The sequence below is a fragment of the Muscardinus avellanarius genome (genome assembly GCF_963383645.1).
Source record: "Muscardinus avellanarius genome assembly, chromosome: 12".
Taxonomy (NCBI): domain Eukaryota; kingdom Metazoa; phylum Chordata; class Mammalia; order Rodentia; family Gliridae; genus Muscardinus; species Muscardinus avellanarius.
In genome coordinates, this window is record NC_137798.1 from 6,778,694 (window position 1) to 6,800,382 (window position 21,689).

At 46.1% G+C, this 21,689-nt stretch overlaps 2 protein-coding genes across 6 annotated transcripts in view; one reads left to right on the forward strand and one right to left on the reverse strand.

Annotated features, from left to right (window-relative positions):
* DMXL2 (Dmx like 2) overlaps positions 1-11,886 on the forward strand; it is a gene marked incomplete at both ends in the record, with an annotated part of 137,160 nt that extends 125,274 nt beyond the window's left edge. For 3 of the 5 annotated variants that reach the window (XM_080706728.1, XM_080706732.1, XM_080706733.1), the window contains 10 exons: positions 1,310-1,396; positions 1,477-1,598; positions 3,224-3,362; positions 3,970-4,030; positions 4,141-4,268; positions 4,782-4,859; positions 6,454-6,545; positions 7,240-7,292; positions 10,315-10,532; positions 11,677-11,886. In XM_080706728.1, the coding sequence (XP_080562854.1) occupies positions 1,310-1,396; positions 1,477-1,598; positions 3,224-3,362; positions 3,970-4,030; positions 4,141-4,268; positions 4,782-4,859; positions 6,454-6,545; positions 7,240-7,292; positions 10,315-10,532; positions 11,677-11,886 (1,188 nt within the window). Of the gene's footprint in view, positions 1-538; positions 602-1,309; positions 1,397-1,476; positions 1,599-3,223; positions 3,363-3,969; positions 4,031-4,140; positions 4,269-4,781; positions 4,860-6,453; positions 6,546-7,239; positions 7,293-10,314; positions 10,533-11,676 lie in introns of all 5 variants that reach the window. The other 2 variants (XM_080706727.1, XM_080706729.1) reach the window with 1 other exon arrangement.
* Positions 11,887-19,473: 7,587 nt separating this feature from the next.
* Positions 19,474-21,689, reverse strand: part of GLDN (gliomedin) — a gene marked incomplete at both ends in the record, with an annotated part of 43,098 nt that continues 40,882 nt past the window's right edge. The window contains one exon of the mRNA XM_080706812.1: positions 19,474-19,951. Within this exon, the coding sequence (XP_080562938.1) occupies positions 19,474-19,951 (478 nt within the window). The remainder of the gene's footprint in view (positions 19,952-21,689) is intronic.

A 21,689-nucleotide genomic window follows, 5' to 3' on the forward strand; every position in this document is an offset into this window, starting at 1 on the left:
AAACCCCCAGCCCAATTTTATTTTTTATTTGGAAACAGGGTCTCACTGAGTTGCAGAGGGCCTCGCTAAGTTGTCGAGGCTGGTTTAGAAACTGCGATCCTCCTGTCTCAGCCTCCTGAGTACTAGGATTACAAGTGTGGGCCCCACATCCAGCTGTTGATTTATATTTGAGGTTAGCGTCTGTAGATTAAGAATCTATGAAGTACAGAATGCATCTGCTCTTAAAGATGAGTTTTACTTTTAGAGATTATAGTCTTAAGAATTTTAAGTTATGTAACTACTATGCAAATAAGTAATTTTTATTTTGAAATAGCTTCTAAGTTGTCTCTGTGTAATTGTCACAATTTTAGTTTTGCTCCTTTTGTGTTTATTTATCAGATGGTATTTCGTTTTATTCGGTTTAATTTTTTCTTGACTTTTCAAATTCGTTTTTGTCATCTTTAAGTGATGGAGTCACCGTTTCAGCCTGAAGTTTTTCATTCTCTGTAATTTCATTTCATGCATGTGTTTGTGTTTGTGACGGTGTGGTGTTACTTAGTCTGTAGAAGAACGTGTGGAGCAGGTCAAACAACACTCCATAGCAGAAGACTACCACGTCAAGGTAGTATTCCAGCGCTGCACTGTAGCTCATCCTTCCGAGTGTAAGGTGCTCACCAGCCCCTCCTCTCTGCTGCTAACCATGGCTGCCCAGCGGGCTGACTAATCAAGACCGTGGGCTCCTGTTGCAGCCCAGAGCCCAGGGGAAGGCGGCGCCTGGCGGGGTCCGGCTTGCTCTGTCTGGCTCTTGGTTCTTTTTCTCGAGCCCTGGCCCGTCGTCCGTCTGTCCATCTGTTCTGGAGCGAGGCAGCCTCCTCTTTCCTCGGTGACCTGACCCCGAGCTCCTGCGCTGCCTTCCCACCGGTCTCCTGGTCTCTTCCTCACTCGGCCTGCTCACGGGCGGCTCCTAGTCTTTAATGACGTTTCCTCCACTCTTTGCTTCTTAACATATGCACATTCTGCACACTATCTCTGCACTTTTGGGAGAGCTACAATAGGTATATTACTATTTTAGATTACTAACGACAGTATGTTCTCGTGATATCTACAAGTGTCTTACAGTCACAGTGGAAATCTTTGGACTTGGGATATTACAGGGCATCAGCGTATCCAAGCAAATTTCCCAAACTACCTCTCAGCACAGTAGTTACCTTTGTTCCACTTCTCCCTGCTGCCTCCGCACTGCCTTCTCACCCAGCTGTAAGTTCTGTGGGATGTGCGTACTTCTGTGTAGAGCCGCTCTTCCCCAGCTAAACCCAGTGATGTGTTGTAGGTCGAAGCTGACCTGGGCTACCCTGGAGGAAAGGCAAAGATTGTTCATAAGGAATCCGACATGATCATGGCGTTTTCTGTTAATAAGGTAAGAGCTGTGGCCTCATGAAGGATGGGCTTCTTTTTAGTGAAATTGCTTAAATCGTTGACTCTGCCTTTGCTTTACAGGCAAACTGTAATGAAATTGTTTTGGCTTCTACACATGATGTTCAAGAACTTGATGTAACTTCTTTATTGGCCTGTCAGTCATATATATGGATTGGAGAAGAATATGACAGAGAATCCAAAAGGTGTGTCTCAGAGTAGTTGTGAATTTAGTTTTCTTCCAGAAGTACCTACTGCGTCGTTGGGTTGGGAGATGAGACGCGTGTATCTTTCTTCAGTTGAGTAAAGAACAATTATCTTAGTTGATAATAAAAAGCTGTGCCTGCGTTCATGATAAATTACTCATACTTCTTTCGTTAAGCGGTTAATGGTGTTTGAATCAGAATGGCCTGACGTCAAAGCCGGATGATAACAATGGCCACTTTAACATTGAATCCTTAATGGCGGGATTGTACGGTGCCCAGTGAACTTAGCTCCCCTAAATAATTAAGCAAAGGATAGTCTATACAAAATATTAATTAAACTGATTGAGGAGTCACGTTTACTAAATACTTTTGTGGTGGTTCTTAATTTTCAGCTGATAAGCATATCTCTTTTAGATAAAAATGTACATCACTTTACTTTCTTTAGAGCACCAAGCGTATTTTGCAACTCTTCTATTTGATGTTTCTCCTGTATGCTTACCCTCCTCTTGCCTTTGCCAGAGTCCGTGTGACTGGGGAGAGTGTCATCACGGCCTCCGTCCTTGATTGTTGCAGTCTCTCCTTTTTAGCATATAGATGACCAGGCGTCAATCACAGTGCAGAGCGGATACAGCAGATATAACCATGTAATATGACGTGCTCAATCAGAACAATTGCTTTTACATTTTAATTTGGTAATGAGTTAATTAGTACTTTTAGCTGGGGATGTGGCCCAGTGGTAGGTAGAGTGCTTATCCAGCATGCGTGAGGACATGGGATCAATCCCCAGCACCACAGAAATAAGAGACACAATTAGCTTCATACACAGAATGTCTGCATTCGAAGAGCGCATTACTCTTTTTTTTAATACACGGTCAAAAGAAAAATCTGTATTCCTGTAGTCCCAGCTTCTCAGGAAGCTGAGGCATAAGGATCAAAAGTTCAAAGCCAGGAATGGTAGTGCAAGCCTATAATCCCCGCTACTCAAGTGACTGGGACAGGAGGGTTCAAGGCTGAGCCGGGCGTGGTGGCACACGCTTGTAATCCTCGCGCTTGGGAGGCGGAGACAGGAGGATTGCGCTTGTTCAAAGCCAGCCTCAGCTACTTAGTGAGGCTCTCAGCAACTTAGTGAGGCCCTGTTTCCAAATAAAATATAAAATAGGTCTGGGAGTATAGCCCGGAGGTAGAAAGCCTCTGGGTTCCATCCCCAGTACCACCACCACACACAAAAAAAGTTCAAGGCTAGTCTGGGAAACTTAATGAAACTGTCTCAAAATAAAATTGAGGATGCAGCTCAACATAGACTGCTGGCCTATCAGTATGAGGCCCTGGATTCAAACCCAAGGGAAGGCAGGGGAGAGGGAAGGGAAAAACCTATATTAAAATAGTTTAAGACAAACATTTGCTACAATTTGTGCAGCAATAATATGACCCCAAGGATATTAGACTATATTTTGCATAAAGAATAAAAGCTAGCCAATACTAAAATTCACTATGATTAAACTTGTCTGTATGTCTTTCTCATGGGTATTTATTCAGTTTTTTCAGTAAAGACTGTCTTGTGGACATAGTAATTGAGATCTGTGTTAGAGAAGATGGCGCTCTCACGGTAACGTGCTTTTCCACAGTTCAGATGACATTGATTACCGTGGTTCCACCACGACCCTTTACCAGCCCAGCGTGGCGTCACATCCGACGAGCCAGGTGCAGCCACCGTCGTCTCTGCCGTGGCTGGGCAGTGGGCAGACCAGCACTGGCGCTAGTGTGGTATGTTCTTACTCTTTGGTATGGCTTCTGGATGTGGACTCCCTGAAAAATAAGTTGAAATCACTTTGGTGGAGGAGTCCCGATCCTCAAGATGAGCAGTGATGGCCAGTAGGCTCACAGGCTCCTAGGCACTGTCATTGATTGCGAGTTTCTCGGGGTCATGTGTATGCTTTTCCTCAGAACGCCCCTATGTGGTAAGTGCTAGTTTTATCCTCTATTATCATTTTATAGGTGAGCAGACTGAGGCACAGAATGCTAAAGTCAAGTTAAAGAGGAATTACTCTCTACTCAAAGTGCCCGGGTAACATCCCTGTTAGCCACCATCGCGGACGGGTCTCCTCCTCATGGTCTGCTCTGAAGAATCTGGGCACGCTCCTGATTCCTCAGGGGAGGGTCAGTGAGGAGTTTCCTTTATCCCTGGCTGGAGCCACAGGCCAGGGCGGTCCCAGTAGGCAGCGTCCTGCGAGCTCTGCAGACCCGTCCTGTAGCAGGGTCTGACAGTAGCAAGCCCGAAAAGCATATGTGTCAAAATTAGAGTGGTTCTGAAGGACCTCCTGCCTCATCCCTTCTGGATACACAAAATAAATCCATTTTATCTTTTTTAAAGCTTATGAAAAGAAATCTACATAATGTGAAGAGAATGACCTCACACCCTGTCCACCAGTACTGTAAGTGTTTGTTTATGATCTAAGAAACGGGACATCTTGAAGTTGATTTGTAGAGTGGAACATATTAACTCTTCCGTTTCTTTCTTTCTCCTCTTCCCGTTCCGGCTCAGATCTCACAGGCGCCCAGGATGGCAGCGTACGGATGTTTGAGTGGTCACGACCTCAGCAGCTTGTCTGCTTCCGTCAGGCTGGCAATGCCAGAGTTACTCGGCTCTATTTTAACTCACAGGGCAACAAGGTTAGTTCTTGGGGATTACTACTGAACTCAAAATTATTAAAAGGATTAAAGAGTAAATGATTAATAAAACTATATCTAAAACAATACTCAGTGCCCCTGGGTTTAAGCTGAGCAGGATGTTTGTTGGATTCTGTTTATATAGCTCCTTTTCTTCCAATAGAAGCATAAATTCACAAAATTTATGAATTAATCAGTCATCACTTAGAGATAAAAAACATTCTGCAAGAGTAGGAAACTACTCCTCTGGAGTGTCCCTGGGGTCATCACGTAGAGACACTGAAGTTCCTCACAGAATCCCATGACAGAGGCTCAAAGGAAAACAGTGACGGGGCTGGAGAGCCATCAGAAGACGATAGAGAGTGCACAGTGCTTGGGCTTTCCTGGGAACTGCAGCAGATAGAATAATGGCAGGATGTGTGTTGTGTGGTCTGAGCAGGTCTCCTTGCCGGCACGATTTTTCCTTTAATAGGAATGTAAGCAGCTGTGTTCCTAATATTTACCTCCTTCCTACAGTGTGGTGTCGCAGATGGAGAGGGTTTCCTGAGTATCTGGCAAGTTAACCAAACTGCATCAAATCCTAAACCTTACATGGTAAGCCTGACGTCCCTAGAGTGCATACAGAGAACACGTTATTTACAGGATGTCTGGTTCAGATTGTCATCTTACTAGTGGTTCTTTTAGAAAGGGACAATTCTGCCCAGCAGTCACAGCCTAACAGCAGCCACCAGTCTGCACCCTAGTTTTATACTGAGATGACCTAAAAAGCAAAACACCTCGCTTTTTACCTTGAAGAGCAACTATATTTGAAACTTTTCAGCGACCTTTCCCTGTGTGTGGTCCAGCTTTTGATATGTTGTTATTAAAGTTTTATTCATTTTGAAAATTAACTTTTTAGTGATAGCGTTTTGTCATATAATGGCCTCTAGAATTTTGCTTACCAAATTATAAAACAATCCCAGAGTTTACTCCACTCATCAATCCAAATCGTATGAATTGCTTGGTGATCAAAACCAGCCTATCTTCCCTTGGTGAAGGTGGGTGCAGGAGCGGCAGAAGCTGGCGATGCTCTGTATAAAACTCTGGCACCAAATGTGGAGGCTCAGAGAGCCTTGAACTTTTGGGTCCAGAAATTACTCAAAAAGCCGAGCAAGACTGTCTTCTGCCTTTTCTTGTTATATCGGGTGAGTGAGTAGAAACGTTGAGGTGAGGCCCCAGAAGGAGGATGGCAGGGTATTTTAACATGGACACTTCCTAGTGCTAGACTGTGACTGCTGTGCACAACTCTCCTTTTCTAATTTAAATATATTCAAGGTCATTAGCACTAAAATTGTTCGATTGGGGTTTTAATATAATCGAATAGTTTGGCTAAGCTCAAATATTTTTCTTTTGCATGTGTTTTTGAGATGGAGTCTCGTGATACTGCTCAGGCTGGCCCTGGAATCTGGGCCTCACAGGGCGGTGGTCTTGGGAAGGGGTGGGGGAGAGCGAGGTCCATTCGTGGCATCACGTATGCAATGGGGGTGGGGAGGCAGGTCTGCCTGGTGCTGCCGTGTGTGTCCCTGTCGACACGAGCTGCAGGATGATGTGAGACGGTAACACCAACAAAAGCATATAAAAAAGAGAGAGCCGGGCGTGGTGGGGATGCTTGAAATCCCAGTACCTGGGAGGCTGAGACAGGAGGATCAGCCAGCCTCAGCTACTTAGTGAGGCTCTCAGCTACTTAGTGAGACCCTGTTTCCAAATTAAATAGAAAATAGGTCTGGGAGTGTAGCCCGGAGGTAGAAAAGCCCCTGGGTTCCATCCCCGGTACCACCAAAAAAAAAAAAAAAAAGAAAAGAAAAGAAAAGAAAGAAATCCTGGGCTGGAGTGACCCTCCTGACTCAGGCTACGGAGCAGCTGGGCCGATGAGGCGCCTCCATGCCCAGCTAGGTCATATATTTTGATGTCCTATTATTTTCTTTCATAATCTAAAAAACAATAGCCTTTAACTCCATGTTTTTACTCTTGATAGTTTGGAAAGATCATCGGTTCATAATTCTCTCACTACCACCTTTTCCTTATGCTACCCCTAGTTTTTAAAACCTGCCCTTCCTCATGCATGTGGTGCGTGATTAGCAGAACTTTGTTTGTGCCAGATCAGATGCTTCTGAGCTTCTAGGTCACATCGCTTGTACCTTCTTTTCAGAGCTGGCAGTGCCACAGTAAAGCAACGAGTGACTTTGCATTTATTACCTCTTCGAGTCTAGTCGCCACGTCTGGACAGTCCAATGATAATAGGTAGGTGGACAGAGAAGCAAAACATGAAATAACATTTTAGGCCAAAAGCTACTCTTGCTAGAAAATGTGAATTTCTATTTAGTACAGTTTTTCCACTCCAGGAATAAAAATAATGAAATGTTTTTACGTAATTATTTTCTCAGTGTGGTTTTCCTTCCCCAAAAGAAAAGCAAAACAAAAATTTCTCCTAGTCTTTCAATAAGCATGTAAAATTTTTGCTATTCAGTCTTTTTTTGGAAATTGCCATCAATACTGTTAGTTCTTCAGAATGAACCAGCGCTTGCTAGTCTGAGCTGACACTCCCAGCATGCTCTTTGCCTCGCGCTTTGCGCTGGCGGTGCGTGCCTGTGAGCGGCGCCCTGCGGCCCCATGGCGCTTCCTCCTAGGGGTAGAAGCATTCCTTCTACTCGAGGTCATAACTTCCCTGGGGTGGTCATGGAAAGAGACACGGGGCTGGGGTATGCAAAGACACCTGGGCCCTGGGAGACAGGCCCAGTTTGAAAGAGAGAATTTCTTGTCAGAGAACTAGACCCAGTTCCTGTCCCTCCCCCACCCTGGTTGAGAATCTGTGCTCAGTAGAGGTGAGTGAACACAGGCAATACCAAATAAGTAAATCAGACCTGAAGACAAAACCTGCTCCTAGGAATGACTTGGAACATTTGTTTATCATGTATTTTCATTATTTCTTTAAAAGAAATGTATGCCTCTGGGACACGTTAATATCACCTGGAAACAGCCTCATTCATGGTGAGTGAAGGACTATGATTTTCGGTGGGTTACGAAGGTGTGTTTTCTTGGTTTTATTTTAATTAATAAGTCCAATATTTAACAGTTTGAAAATGGGGAAATATTTAGAATGACTAAAAACCATAAAAGTTACTTAGATGGCTGCCTTGCTCAGGTAAACACGTGTGGCCATAGAATTATAACTATTTCAGATGGTTTTATTGTTCTGTTCCGCTAAGAACGTGATGTGGAAGGCAGTGCTGCTGATAAGGGCATTTAAGAGGTGATGTGCAAAGTATTCACTGAGCACAGTAGAAATGAAATCATATGTAAAGGATTAACCCTAACCATAAAACAGAGGATGACTGTATGACAAGAGCTAGAAATACAACTAATACCACTGAAATATTACTTACTTTAAGACCGCATTTGCCAGCTTAGTATCCTGAGCTCTCTTCATAGTGCTGTTCCAGAAGTACTCCGTGTCCAGTAAGTTTGGGTTAAACACAATTAGGTAGATTTTTTTTTCGTGGTAGTAGGGATTGAACCCAGGACCCTACCATTGAGTTATATCCCCAGCCTGTTTTACTTTTTATTTTGCAACAGGATCTCACTAAGTTGTACAGGCTGGCCTTGAACTTAAGATCCTCCTGCCTCAGCCTCCGGAGTAGCTGGGACTACAGGCATGCACCACCACACTGGCTAAGTATATATGTGTATGTGTGTATATATAATTTGTGTGTGTGTGTGGTGTCCCCCCAGCCGGATTTTTTATTCTTTATTTTGGAAACAGGGTCTCACACTAAGTTGCGGAGGGCCTCACTAAGTAGCTGAGGCTGGCTGTGAACCCTGATCCTCCTGTCTCAGCCTCCCAAATGCTGGGATTACAAGCATGTGCCACCATGCCCAGCTCCTTATGTATCTTTAAACAGAATGATTTCTCGGTTTTTTAACAGAATGACTTTAAAAGATACAGTTATTTATCAACTTTATTTGGATGACAATTGTTAACATTTTTTTAAGCCCTGCCACACATTAAATCTTTTTTTCTTTTGTGGTACTGGGATGGAACCCAGAGGCAGTCTACCCCTGAGCTATACCCCAGCCCTATTTTTTATTCTTTATTTTGAAACAGGGTTTTACTAAGTTGTAGAGGGCCTCACTAAGTGGCTGAGGCCGGCTGTGAACCTGTGATCCAGCCTCTCAAGTAATAGGATTAAATGTGCGGGCCACCACGCCATGCTCAGCACATTAAGTCCTTAATCCTACTAAAATGCAAAGGTCTGGGGCAGCTCACTGATACAGCACTTGCCTGGCGTGTGTGCGGCCCTATAAACGAGCACAGCAGGAAATGAAGTAAGACGCAGAGTCCTGTAAGGCGCACTAGCTTTCTGTTACTGCCGCTCTCAGCTTACAAAGAGCAGAGGTTCCGTTTCAGAGGCTTCAGTCCAGACCCCTTGGCCTGTTGCCTTTGGGCTGTGGTGAGGAAGCCCATCGTGCTGAGGGCACCCGGCAGGAAGCTCTCACCTCATGGCCGCCAGGGAGCAGAGGGAGAGAAGAGGGGCTGGGGCCCAGGACCCCTCAGAGACACGCCTCCGGGACCCAGCTTCTTCCCACTAGGCCCCTCCTCTTCTGAGGGGGTACTGGTTGAACCCAGAGCCCTTCTACCTCTGAGCTACACCCGTAGACCCTTCCCCTTTAAATTTTGAAGCAGGGTCTTGCTGAGTTTCTGAGAGAGGCCCTGAGCCTGCGGTCCTCCTGTCTCAGCCTCCCAAGTCCTGGGGTTGCAGAAACTCAGCCCAGCCGGGCTTAGGCACCGTCTCTTAAAGGTTCTGCCAACCCCCAAGAGCTCCACGGGCCGGCAGCTAAGCCTCTGTGCGCAAACCATACCAAAGGAACAACTCCTTAGTTGTCCCTGAAGGTGCTCGCACGGCGCAGGGGATTCTAGCCACTTGCCCGAGGAGAGTGTCGGGCGAGGATGGTGCGGGGTCGGCTCTGGCTAGGGTAAATGCGTGCGATTGTGGGCCACTGAGAAGCGCGGTCTCCTCTGGACTTTTGCTTCTACATACTTTGATATATATATTTACTTTTAACAAAAGTTAATTGTGCATATTAAGGGTAGTCAGTGTAATTATTTCCAATTAATTCCAGATTGCTTCTGCCTCCTTGTAAGGCAGCATAACTTAGGGCTTTTTCTATGTGTATGTTTCATGTTGAGATTATGGGCAATTTTTTCTAGCATTGCTTAGTGTTTTCCTTAATACTTTAGTCATATAATTTTAAAAATTAGGTGGCTTTTGGAAAGATGCCAAGGAGCAGTAGAGCTGGGTCGGGTCTGGAGGTAGATGGAATCTCAGTATAGTTTTGATGAGTGTTTCCCTAATTGCTAATGATGTTGGACTTTTAAAAAATGTATTGGCCATTTGTACTCCTTTTTAGAAGAGTCTGTTTCTATTCAGTTCAATTGCTTGGTTTTTTGGGGGGTGGTTATTTGGGCTTTTTAGCGTTCCGTTTTCTAAGTTCTTGTCTACTGTGGATTTTCGCTTTGTCAGGAGTCCCGGCCACGAGGCTCTCCCTGTCTGTGTGCCCAGTGAGGGCAGCCGGCCTCAGAAGGTCAAGGGTTGTGGGTTTGCGCTCACGTGTGCAGGTTAAAGATAGGGAGCGAGGGACGTGAGATAGGCGGAGGGAGCTGGCAGGCCGGAGGAGGCAGACAGGAGGGAAAGGCGGCTTGGTGAAGGGCGCAGTTCAGATCCTGCCGTCCTTGTGAGGCGGCGCCAGGCTCCTCTCTGCCGTGCAGGAGGTGGGAGTGGAGTGGGCCCGGGAGTCGCTCCGAGTGCCGCGTGCTGTGCGTTTGGAGTGCACCGCACCTCACTATGTTGTGTAGTGGCCGTGCACCAGCAAACATATGTTAATTATAAAATCAAGTGGCTTAATATACCGTAAGGTGGAAAATGCATCTGTGCTTCCTAACTTAACGTGCATGGTGCCCAGAGCCGCCTGGCAGAGCTGGCTCAGGACGCCCCCTGGGGGTCTTCTTGCTCAGGTTTCACGTGCCACGACCACGGCGCCACAGTCCTCCAGTACGCGCCCAGGCAGCAGCTCCTCATCTCTGGAGGCAGGAAAGGGCACATCTGCATCTTCGACATCAGGCAGAGGCAGCTGATGCACACGTTCCAGGCGCATGACTCGGCCATTAAGGCCCTGGCCCTGGGCCCCTGCGAGGAGTACTTCACCACAGGCTCCGCAGAGGGCAACATAAAGGTGAGTCGCGGGGAGGTTGGAGCGAGCTGTGCACCTGGGTCGGCGCTGGCTGGAAACGGCCAAGCCACTGCGCCCTAGGGGTGAAGGCGGAGGGAGCTCTGTGGACACCCTGGGTGTCTCCTGACAGCCTGCCCTCTCCTAGCAGAGTTCACAGCGTCTGTGTGGCTCGCTCTTTCTTTTTTTCTTTCTTTTTTTGGTACTGGGGTTCCCAGAAGCCCTTCTACCTCCGGGCTACACTCCCAGACCTATTTTTATATTTGTATTTGGAAACAGGGTCTCTTAAGCCAGGATGGCTGGCTTCGAACCTGCGCCATCCTCCTGTCTCCGCCTCCCATGCGGGATTACGAGCTTGCGCCACCACCCGCGGCTGTGTGGCTCTTTCTAAACTCTGGGCTGGAAAACCATATCCAACCCATTGGACTTGCAGGTCACTCAGAAAGCTTCCGTGGTGGCCCAGGAGGGGCTGGGTTATATTCCAGTGGTAGAACACTGGCAGGCACATTTATTTGTACTGGGTTTGATCCCCAGCAAATAAAATGTTATCTATTTTTATTAATAAAAACAATAATAAAATAAAAATGGTAATAAATAAGAATGTTAAAGAACTCTGTTTCTTGACGTATGTGAGGTTTCTCTGATTTCTTGCTGTTGACTTTGTGGGGACTGAGCTAACGCAGGGCCTCAAGCTAGGCAAGCCCTGTGCTGAGCTGCCTCCAGCTCTAGATGTGGGGTGAGTTGTGTGTGAGGAGCTGGCGCCTTGGGGCCTTCTCTGTCCACCTCTGCCCTCGGGACTCACACTCTGAGCGGTTGGGGCTAGGTTTCCAGATAAATGTCATAGTACTACCTCTGTTGTGCTGGGTAGTACGTACTTTAGCAGTAGAAACATTTAACTGAGTAAGTTTAAATACTTAATTCAACTAGAGACGCTGTGTAAGTGGTTCATATGAAAGTACAAGAGGGTGTGAGCGCGGGTGGAGGAGGGGCGAGGCCGGGCAGTGGGTGGAGCCTGGGGTGGGCGTGGCCCTCCCTGGGAGGAAGCAGGATGGGCAGGGCTGGAGCAGAAGTGAGGGCTGGAGCATTTTGCCGCTTGGTCTTTTGATGAGCTACAGTTTTGCCCTCACTCTTTGTGTTTGTTTTAAACTAGGTTTGGAGATTGACAGGCCATGGCCTAATTCATTCATTTAAAAACGAACATGCCAAGCAGTCCATCTTCAGAAACATCGGCGCCGGAGTCATGCAGATCGACATCAGCCCGGGCAACCGGCTCTTCTCGTGTGGCGCGGACGGCACGCTGAAAACCAGGGTCCTACCCAGTGCTTTTAACGTCCCTAATAGGATTTCCGACATTCTGTAGCCTTGAAGATTGGGAATTTATTTTTATATACTTTTCAACTAAAAACATAATGCAGTGATTATTAAACAGTTCTGCTTTCCAAGCAGTTGTTAACACACCGAAAACAATACAGAGAATCTCTGTGCAGAATTTGGATCTGATCTAAGCTGTTACACGGACTTTTCCGGTCCAGGTTGGTAGAAGGAACGTGCATGCACCTTGTTATAATGCTGACGTGCTTAAAAAATCAATCAAACCTTGTCTTGTATGAAGGATAGCTGTTCTTTACACCCTTTAGCAAACCTGATTCAGAAAAGTATTTGAGGTTAGCTCATTAGTGAGTCAGAAAACGAGAGGGGCCTTTGTGCCGCATTAAGGAAGGAGCTGCTGCTGACTCGGTTTCTCCGTCCTCGCCACTGGTGGAAGCATGCCTGCGTCTCCTCCTTGTCCAGAGAAGGATGAAGTGTTGAGAGCGGCCAGTGCCGTGGGCGGCCAGCTGCGCCCTTCCCTGCCGAGCTCTTCCTGTTAGTGTCGATGCTGAGCTAGCACTGCGGCTTGCAAACCAGTGCAGATGTGAACGCAGTGCCCTCCCCACGGTTTGCACATTCGCGGTTTTCGGACTGCTACTTTTCTATTTAAATATTTGCCTCCGTGTTAGGAATGTAACCTGTCAACACACCTTCTTAGTCCAGTTAGTACGTTTTCTTTTCATCTGGTCAAGGTTAAACACCCACAGCACTCTACGGCTGTGTCCACACTACACCAGTAGAGCATCTCATGTCAATTCAAACGAATGTTAGGCTGCTCGTGGCCAGTCAGTAGTTTATGAGATTGGTGATATTATTTATTGCCACAGCCTATTGTACAAACTATGCAGAGTTAAATATTATTTGCTTGTAAAATATTAGCCAGTGTTGTCATATTTTGATGTATTTCCTTGGTTCTGACCAAAAATATGTTCTTGAGATACTGAAACAAATGTCTAAGTGTGTTTAAATGTTTACCAGCAAATTGTCCCATCACATTAAAGAGAATGTTTAATGCCGTGTGGTAAATAGTAAAATATAATGGAATAAAGCACCTTTCTCTGAAGGCAATGTGATATTCACGCTGTGAAATACATATGTAAAAGAAAAATAAATGTTATTTGTTAGAATTTTGTCTTGGTTTGTCTTATGTACATACACTGGTATGATATTCTTTGGTGTCCTTTTAACAGTTGAGATTTTTAGTTTAATAAAATGCTTAATGGTTCTAGAAAAACTTAGGCAGTTTATTTATTCACAAATACTTTACCTTATATAGCTTACAGACCAGAAGTCATTCTAGCAAAATACAGCGGGATAGAGTGCACAGCCAGATTGCGAAGGCCTCGGGGTGGAGGCCGAGTTGTGTAAAAGCGAGCCTCGTGTGGCGTGGAGCTTTCTGCCTTCTGCGGGGTGAGCGCGTCTGCGCTGGAGAGGGAAGAAGTTAGTTATAAGGGGCCTTTGCGCCCACTTGGCTCTCCGTTGGTGATTGACCAGGCTCAGTTCTTTTATCCCGTTTCCAGAGTCAGCAAGCCCAGCAGCACCCACCTGTTCTATCTTCCTTTAGCCCCCACTTCTCTCCCTTTTCTCAAGCACCTGATGCGTTCCTCTCCCCTGCTTTCCCACTCCAGCTCGCACCTGGTGAGGGCTGGCCACCTGCCCCGCGCCTGTTTGGATTCCGTACCGCCGTAAGTTCTCACTGCAGGCAGGCGTGGATCCCTCCGGCGCCCAGACCCGGCTCTCTGCTTGCGTTCTGGGATGACACCTGGGTGGAATCTCAGATTTAGCAAATACAAACACAGGACCCGGCTGAATCTGAATCTCAAACCAACAAGTGATGTTTAGCCTAAGTGTATCCCACGACACTTCTGAAACCTAGTTTTGCTCCTTTGTTGTGGATCCAAACCTGACGTGCACCTTGGCATCCTGGTCTTCGCTGGCATCTCCACAAGGTTGGGGTCCCCGGGAAGCAAAGCTGAGATGGCCCACAATGCCCTTGAGCACCCTGAGGTCGATACCTGTGGACGGGAGGGGCCGGGAGAGGAGGGAGTCTTTCAAAGATTCACGCCCAGTGCGGGACTTAGCTGGACCCCGGGGAACTCTGGCCTCGGAGTGGCCCTTTGCAAGAGTCCAAGGTGGCCTGAGACGTCCAGATCTTGACGTTGGCGTGGATGGTCCCGGATGAGGGGCGGGTCCTTGGCAGAGGCCTCTGCGCGGCTCTGACGGGAAGGATGTGGGCCGCCAGCAGTCCTGGCACAGGAGCAGGAAGTCCTTCCTGACACAGAACCCAAGTGGTGCGCACGTCAGTGACCACTGCCTCTGTGGATGATTTAATTATTTTTGTACTGGGGATTGAACCCCGGGGCTTCAATAGTGCTGTTTTCAAACTATATACCCCAGCACCTCCAAATAATTATAAATTTTGAAACCAGGTCTTGCTGATTTGCTGAGGGCATTGCTAAATTGCGGAGGCTTCCCGGAACCTGCAATCCTCCTGTCTCAGCCTCCCAAGTCCTGGGGATTACAGGTATGTGCCCCTGTGCCCTGTACAGTAGACAATTTAAACCTAGCATAGGTATTTATGGAGTCCACTTGGACATCTTTGATTAAGTGAAATCGCGTGTGCAGATTGCTTGAAAGACCACGGCGTGTCGACGTTGAGCACTAGGTGGTGGCTACTCGGGTGTTTCTAAAACTGTGGGCGAGGAAGGGTCGTCATGGTGGCAGAGATTTTAGAGGCACGTGATGGTGGACCGCGGAACATGTCCGTGTTCCCGGGAAGGCGACGGCCAGCATCACAGCGTGGTGGAACTCCTTGTTTGGGGGTCCCTGCCTGATGAAGGTAGTTTTGGCATGTCCCCCTCCAGACAGCTCTTTTTACAAACATGCTTAAAGGTAGCTGTTTTCACTTTACCATTTCAAGTACCAGGTCCTTTCTTTGGCAGTGGGGAAACAAAATTATACAATCAGGAAACAGCATCTGTCAACTCTGGCGCTCGCGCTGTCGCAGGGGTCAGCTTGTCCCCACTCGTCTCACTTCCTGCACTTGAAAATAGAACCTGGCCGGGCGTGGTGGCGCACGCTTGTAATCCCCGCGCTTGGGAGGCGGAGACAGGAGGATCGCGCAGGTTCGAAGCCAGCCGCGCTGGCTTAGGAGACCCTGTTTCCAAATAAAAGTATAAAAAGTAGGTCTGGGAGTATAGCCTGGAAGTAGAAGGGTCTCCAGGAACCCCAGTACCACCAAAAAACCAAAAACAAAAGTAAAGAACAAAAAATAGGCTTGGGGGGTATAGCTCAAAGGTAGGATGCCCTGGGTTCCATCCCCAATACAGGAAAAAAAAAAGTAGTTTCACCACTTCTTAATTAAAGCAGTTGAGACTGGTCAGAACTCATTGAAGCGAAGGATAGTGAGACTGAGGGATTCGTTTCGGTCTTCACATCCCACAGCGATGGCCCCGTGAGATTAGGGATTGGACCACACACAAGGCTGCGTGGGCCATTTAAAGGGGCAGGACGACCATTATCTTCTTGGACATCTTTTCCTTTTGTTACATTTCAGGGACAAAAGTGATGAGCAGAGCACTCTTGAGCTGCCTAGTAGCAGAGACACTTCCGGGGAAGAGTATAAGAAAGCTTCGTAGAAAATTCTGGAACTGTTTCCCTACTCTTTGGGGGCATTTTTCTTGCAAATTTATTGTATAGTTTTATTGCAAATTCATTTTTTTGGTGGTGTGACAGTGACCTACCTAACCCGGCAGGTGGGCACATGGGAAGTATCGACGTTCCTGCCCCAGATAAATGATCAGAATAGCTCCTTTCTGGTTCCCTGTAGGGACGAACCGTAAACGCAAGAACGATCACTTGTCGAGAATTGTATAATTTCCAGAGCATTTCCTATAGAAAAATCAAGGGAGATAAGTAATACGCTATCCCCGTCTTACAGGTGGAAGGGGCACTGAGGGATTAAGAAATTCCCTCAAATTCACACAATAATAGTTTTTAAAATTTGCACATTTTATTCTTTGCCCCAACGATGTTTTTATTTGCTTTGCCCATGCTGATACACCAGCAGGTCTTCATTGCTGTGATGTGTCTATACATACCCAGAACTAGTTCTTAGATTTCCATTATTCACGATCTCCTATAGAAAACATGGTCGATGTCAGTGGTTTTTCAGTATTCAAAAGGAACTGACAAATTGTGAGAGTTTCTACCGAGGAGTAATCAATATAGTTCTACCACAATATTGTTTCTGAGTACCTATTTTGTCTTTCAAATATTACGTATAGATGAACAGAAGGCTAAAATAACAATACAATAACAATTTCAGTGTGGGATTTGCTCAGCAATGATTATTTTATTTGACTAATTAGATAAATGTTAAATAAATTACAACCAAAAAGACATTCACCATTATCCATCTGTCGTATTGTGTCTGTAAAGATTAGAAATTACACAATGTCACGCCAGCTGGATGAAGCTTGGAAAGCCCTGCCCTCTTCAGAGGTTGCGATAGCAGCTACTCATCGCCAAAACGTGCTCTGTGTGCTTAGAAATGACTCCTGACTCTAATAACCGACTGTATTTGACTTGTGACCTCACCACCCTGAAGCCCAAGGTCAGGGCTCACTGGAAGACTTGTCCTAGAGATTTTCCTCTAACACTTATTGCTGCTGATACACAGAGACCAGAGCCACCTGCTGATTTTAGCAGGACCCTTTTATCGGTTCAAAGAAAATCCTTTGAATAGAGTCTGTCCTCGCTTGAGGTGGATTTTATTTACTTTCCAGTGGGAAACTACCTACTTTAGATTTGAGAAAAATCAGAGAATTGTTTGGCTTGATTCCGACATCAGAAGCACAAATATTCGGAAAGTGCTTTAGAGTAACTTGGGTTTTAAGTGAGTATTAAGCTACTAAAACAGCATCTTTAAAACATTAAGTTGTATATTCTATTTTAGCACTATGCCTCAAACTTTAAGAATCGAGTACTGTTTGCAGGAAAAAGAATTAAAATCTTAATTCCTTTTATTCTGTAAAGACAAACTGTGAACCGGATTATAAAATGACCCACTGCCATTAAACAGCCATCAAACTGAGTGATCTCGACACTACTGTTCCCTAGCCAAAAAAAAACAAAAAAAACAAGACCTCCTGTAGGGGCTGATAGTATGTTATTCCTTACCCGCAACTAAGAAAAAGAAAGGAGCCAAGATATCAAAAACTAGACCTTCTAAAACATTTTTCTAAGTGAAACCTAGTGCTAATTCAATAAACTCCTTTGATTGCCACTCTATAGAATTAGTGTTGTCTAGATACTACTATTACTATGAAATCATGCTCATAACCAGGTCTACTGTGATTAAAAACAGCCACACACATATTTTAAAACTTTAAAAGAGCGCACACATTCATTAGACACATCAAACATGACACCTTCCTTCATTAAGAAACATAAATCTGAAAAGAATCCTTTTGAAAAGCCATGGTGACATGACACAACCGGTCTAATAAAAAAGCAGGGGGGGAGTTGTGAATATCCATTATCTCGAGGACACAATGACAAACGCATTACGGACAGCTGCCTGGGTGTTTTCAAGGGGTGGGGAGATTTAATTATATCTGTAGATCCCCCCTAAGTTTTAAAATCTTTCTATTACTAAGGTGTAAGCCAGAACTCAGGGCCACTGAGAATGGACTTGATCCCAGAGGAAACATTTTAAAACACAAATTAGGGCAAATTGCTAAATTGCTGACCAATTCTCTTTCTTTCTTTCTTTCTTTCTTTCTTTCTTTCTTTCTTTCTTTCTTCCTTCCTTCCTTCCTTCCTTCCTTCCTCCCTTCCTTTCTCTTTTCCTTCCTCTCTTTCTCTTTTCCTTCCTTTCTTCTCCCCCCCTCCCTTCCTTCCTTCCTTCCTTCCTTCCTTCCTTTCTTTCTTTCTTTCTTTCTTTTATTTTTTGCAGTACTGGGGATGGAACCCAGGAGCATCCTATCTCTGAGTGACACCTCCAGACCTATTTTTTATTCTTTATTTTGAAAAGGTCTCACTGAGTTACAAAGGGCCTTACTAAGTAGTTGAGGCTCCTGTCTCAGCCTCCCGAATGCTGGGATTCCAAGCGTCCGCCCCCACGCCTGGCTCTAACCAATCTTGATGTAGCGGTTTCCCTCCATCTCTTGCTGGCTAGAGGGCGGCAGCGCTTTGTTCCAGCTTCTACTCTCAGTGGCCCTCCCTGGAGCTTGGTACTGAAGGGCGTTTGAAAAACGAGTCGGCAGAAAATGTACCTACGTAAGTGCATGTAGGAGAAACTGGACCCTCTCCTGCCATCCAACAGGACAGACACACCCTTTAAAACAATGTCGGGGAAAGAAGAGCTTGCTGATCTCACTTGATAGAGGCCACTTTATGTTCTCAGCCTCCTCCTTTACCAAGAACTCATACCACACTGAATATTACTTCTCAGTTGGAATAAAAGAGGCTCTGGTGAGCAAGCCCTTCCAAGAATCAGGCTCCTTTTCTCTTTGAGATCAAAGATCAGCAAACCTTTTCTATGAAAGATCAGACACTATCATTCTGGGATTTATGGTGCCCTGTGGCCATGTTGTGAACACTCCACTCTGCACCAAAGTCATCATGGACAAATGCGTATGATTCTGTTCCAATAAAGCTTTGTTTACAGAACAGGCAATGGGTTGGCTTTGGGCCTTGAGCAATAGTTGGCCTACCCTTGTTGTAGATAATAACAACAAATAGCGGCCCTTTCTTCTGAAACTGCAAGTGCTTTCCCGAGTTCTAGCCAGGCTAACATCCGCTCACTCAGATGTTAGTGTTCTGAGAATGGACCCGCAGTGGTGGCAGAAGCAGCCAGACTGACCCGAGGAGTCAGAGGATATGAGCCCCAGAAACACAACATCACCAGGAACTGATAGGATGCCGGAAGCGCCTGGTTCTGTTTCTGTACAAAACCTGAAGCATGCACGTGCCCTGGGCTCTGCTAATCTTGGAGCTGCAATCAGGAGCAGCGGACAACAGCCATTCTCTGGCGGCAGGTGCAAATTCATAGAAAAGTACTGAATTACAGATTTTGTGGGGCTTTAGAAACCATGAAGGGTCAATGCAGCTTCCCCTGGGTACCAGCTAGAAGTCAGCACTAAGGCGTTGGCTGCATGAGTAACAGAACATCAATCGAAAGGCAAATCTGCTCACATGTGCAAAGGTGAAAAACCAAACCAAACCAGAAACAGCACAGACATAGAAAAGCCCTGGGAAAAGTAATAGCCAAGAATCCCAGAATTTACCAGTCGTCTTAACCTGCTTTCCGTATTACCAACGGGGAAACCAAGACCCGAGGAAGGAGAGCCAACTTGCCCAGATAGTGTGTGGGGATCACGGGGTCTCAGCTATTCAAGTTCAGCCTATTGCTACTTGACTAAGCAATCGGATTTAAAGGTGTCCCTCCGACCACATAAACACTCATGGCATGAGACGACATATAAGTACCTGGTTCCCCGTAAAGACAAGCTTTCTGTTGGGATACAAATGGCCCCAGAAAACATCTGAGATGTACAGAGGGGCAGGCAGCACATCACTGGTTTGATGTAGCTGACAAGAACCGCACAGGATAAAGCATTAGGTGGCCATCTTCCCACGAATACAATTGCTGGTCCCTCATGTTGTACGCGAGCATGGCAAGAACAGCCTGGGAAGTCCTTAACTCAGAGTTTGCGTTGATCTGTTTCCTTCCGAACAAATCAAAGGCAAACGTTATCCTCGTGTCCTTGGTGTCCGTGACGTAGAGGACTCCCCGGGCTACGAAGGCGTTGCCCGCCTTGGATTTGGGGTACGTGGTGTTGATGTGATGCACCACGGAGAATGTCCTCGCGTCCAGCTGGGCTACGACGATGCTGGAGCCATCCACGCTCGAGGCGTAGATAACCCAAAGTCCCGTCTCATCTACGGCTAGGTTGAAGTACGTCTTGGAATTGGCAAACAGGTATTTTCTATCAAAATACAAGGCGTTTTCAAGCTTCAGGGTTTGGGATGTTCCTTTGCCAAATTCAAACCTGAAACATGTTAAAATAAAAAAAAAAGAGGCAGATATAAGTTCCTGTTATATCCTGAGTCAGGAGGTCTGGGGGAGGCTTGTGACGGGCTCTCGGTGACGTCTGCCCTGCAGGGTCTGCCACAGGGGCATGGGCGGCCAGGACGTGAACGACGGTGAGTGGCCGGAGCCGGCTGAAGACGCAGGTGGGGTGAATTCACACCTGAGCCACTCGCCAGCCTTGTGAGCCGGGACTCAGCCTCGCTCCCCCTCGGGTGGGAGGACCCCTGACATGTGCTCTCCAAGATTCTCAGAGCTGCGCGGGACTGGAAAGACGAACGAGTCCAACGCTTTTGTTTTATAAATAAAAGAAAGAAAACGACTAGTCCACGAACACAAGTAGAGCCAGAGTTTGAACTGGGTATTCCAACTCCAGGTTTGCAGTCTATTCCTTTACCTTGTCGTTCATTTTTGTTAGTTTATTTATTTTTTATTGGTGCATTGTAGTCATACATCTTACTGGGGTACAAGATGGTGGAGGCAGCAGGCACACACCGCCCAGTCAGCCCTCACCAGTTCCCACCCCTTCCCTCCCCCTCCCTCCCTCCTGTTTGGTTTAGTGCCTGGCTTTGAGATGTTTGTGAATGTACGTCATGTGCGTTAGAGAATTTCCCTCTTCCCCGCCCATCCCCTTAGTCAGGTCGCCTTATTTGCTCATCTATTGTGTCTCCGTCTTTGTCTAGAGTTCCTCCTATGACCCATTTTCTCCCTAGCTTCTGCATATTAGGGAGAACACCTGATTTCTTAATTTCGTGACTGACTGATCTCACTTAGCGTAACGTCCTCCACTTCCATCCATTTCCTCCACTTCCATCCTGTAAATGACGTGATTGTGTTCTTCTTTACGGCTGAGTAGAATTCCACTGTGTACATAGCCCATAGTTTTGTAATCCATATTCCTTTATTTCATACTGGAATTTTTAAGGAGACTATTTCATAGTATTTTATTTCAATTTTATTTTTTACTTTTTGAGGTGCTGGGATTGAACTCAGGGGCATTCTACCTCTAAGCTACACCTCCAGCCTGATTTTTTATTCTTTATTTTGAAACAGGGTCTCACTAAATTGCAGAGGGCCTCACTAAGTAGCTGAGGCTGGCCCCAAACTGCGATCCTCCTGTCTCCGCCTCTCAAGTACTGGGATTATAAGCGGGCACCACCATGCTTGGCTCTCATAGTGTTTTAAATTAAGAAAAAGGCACTGGGTTTAGTGGAAAATCATCTACTAGCCAAGAATGACTATCTTTTCTTGTTAGATTGGCTGGTGAAGAGAAATTCTGAGATGAGTGCCTAATATCAGGATGTCAGGGTGTTTTAAAATGGACAGCTTTCTAATGCTAGGCTGTGATTTCTGGGAAGGACTCTCCCTTCCTACTATAAATATACTCAAGGTCATTAACACTAAAGTTGTCTGATTGAAGGCAGGTATGGTGGTGCACCCCCATAATCCCTGCGACTTGGGAGGCGAGGTAGAAGGATCCCAAATTCACAGTGGTAGAGTGCTCCTGAGTTTGACCCCCAATACTGCAAACCCCCCACACAGAGAAAGAATAAACAAGAAAAAATTCACTAGCTGAGAAGACATGGAGACAATTATCTTGTCAGATAAGTGTCTGATAAATTCATTCTGGCACATGATCCCATGACCTTAACTCCTGGGGGATGTCTGATGTGCCAGACTCCACATGGAGATGGTATCAA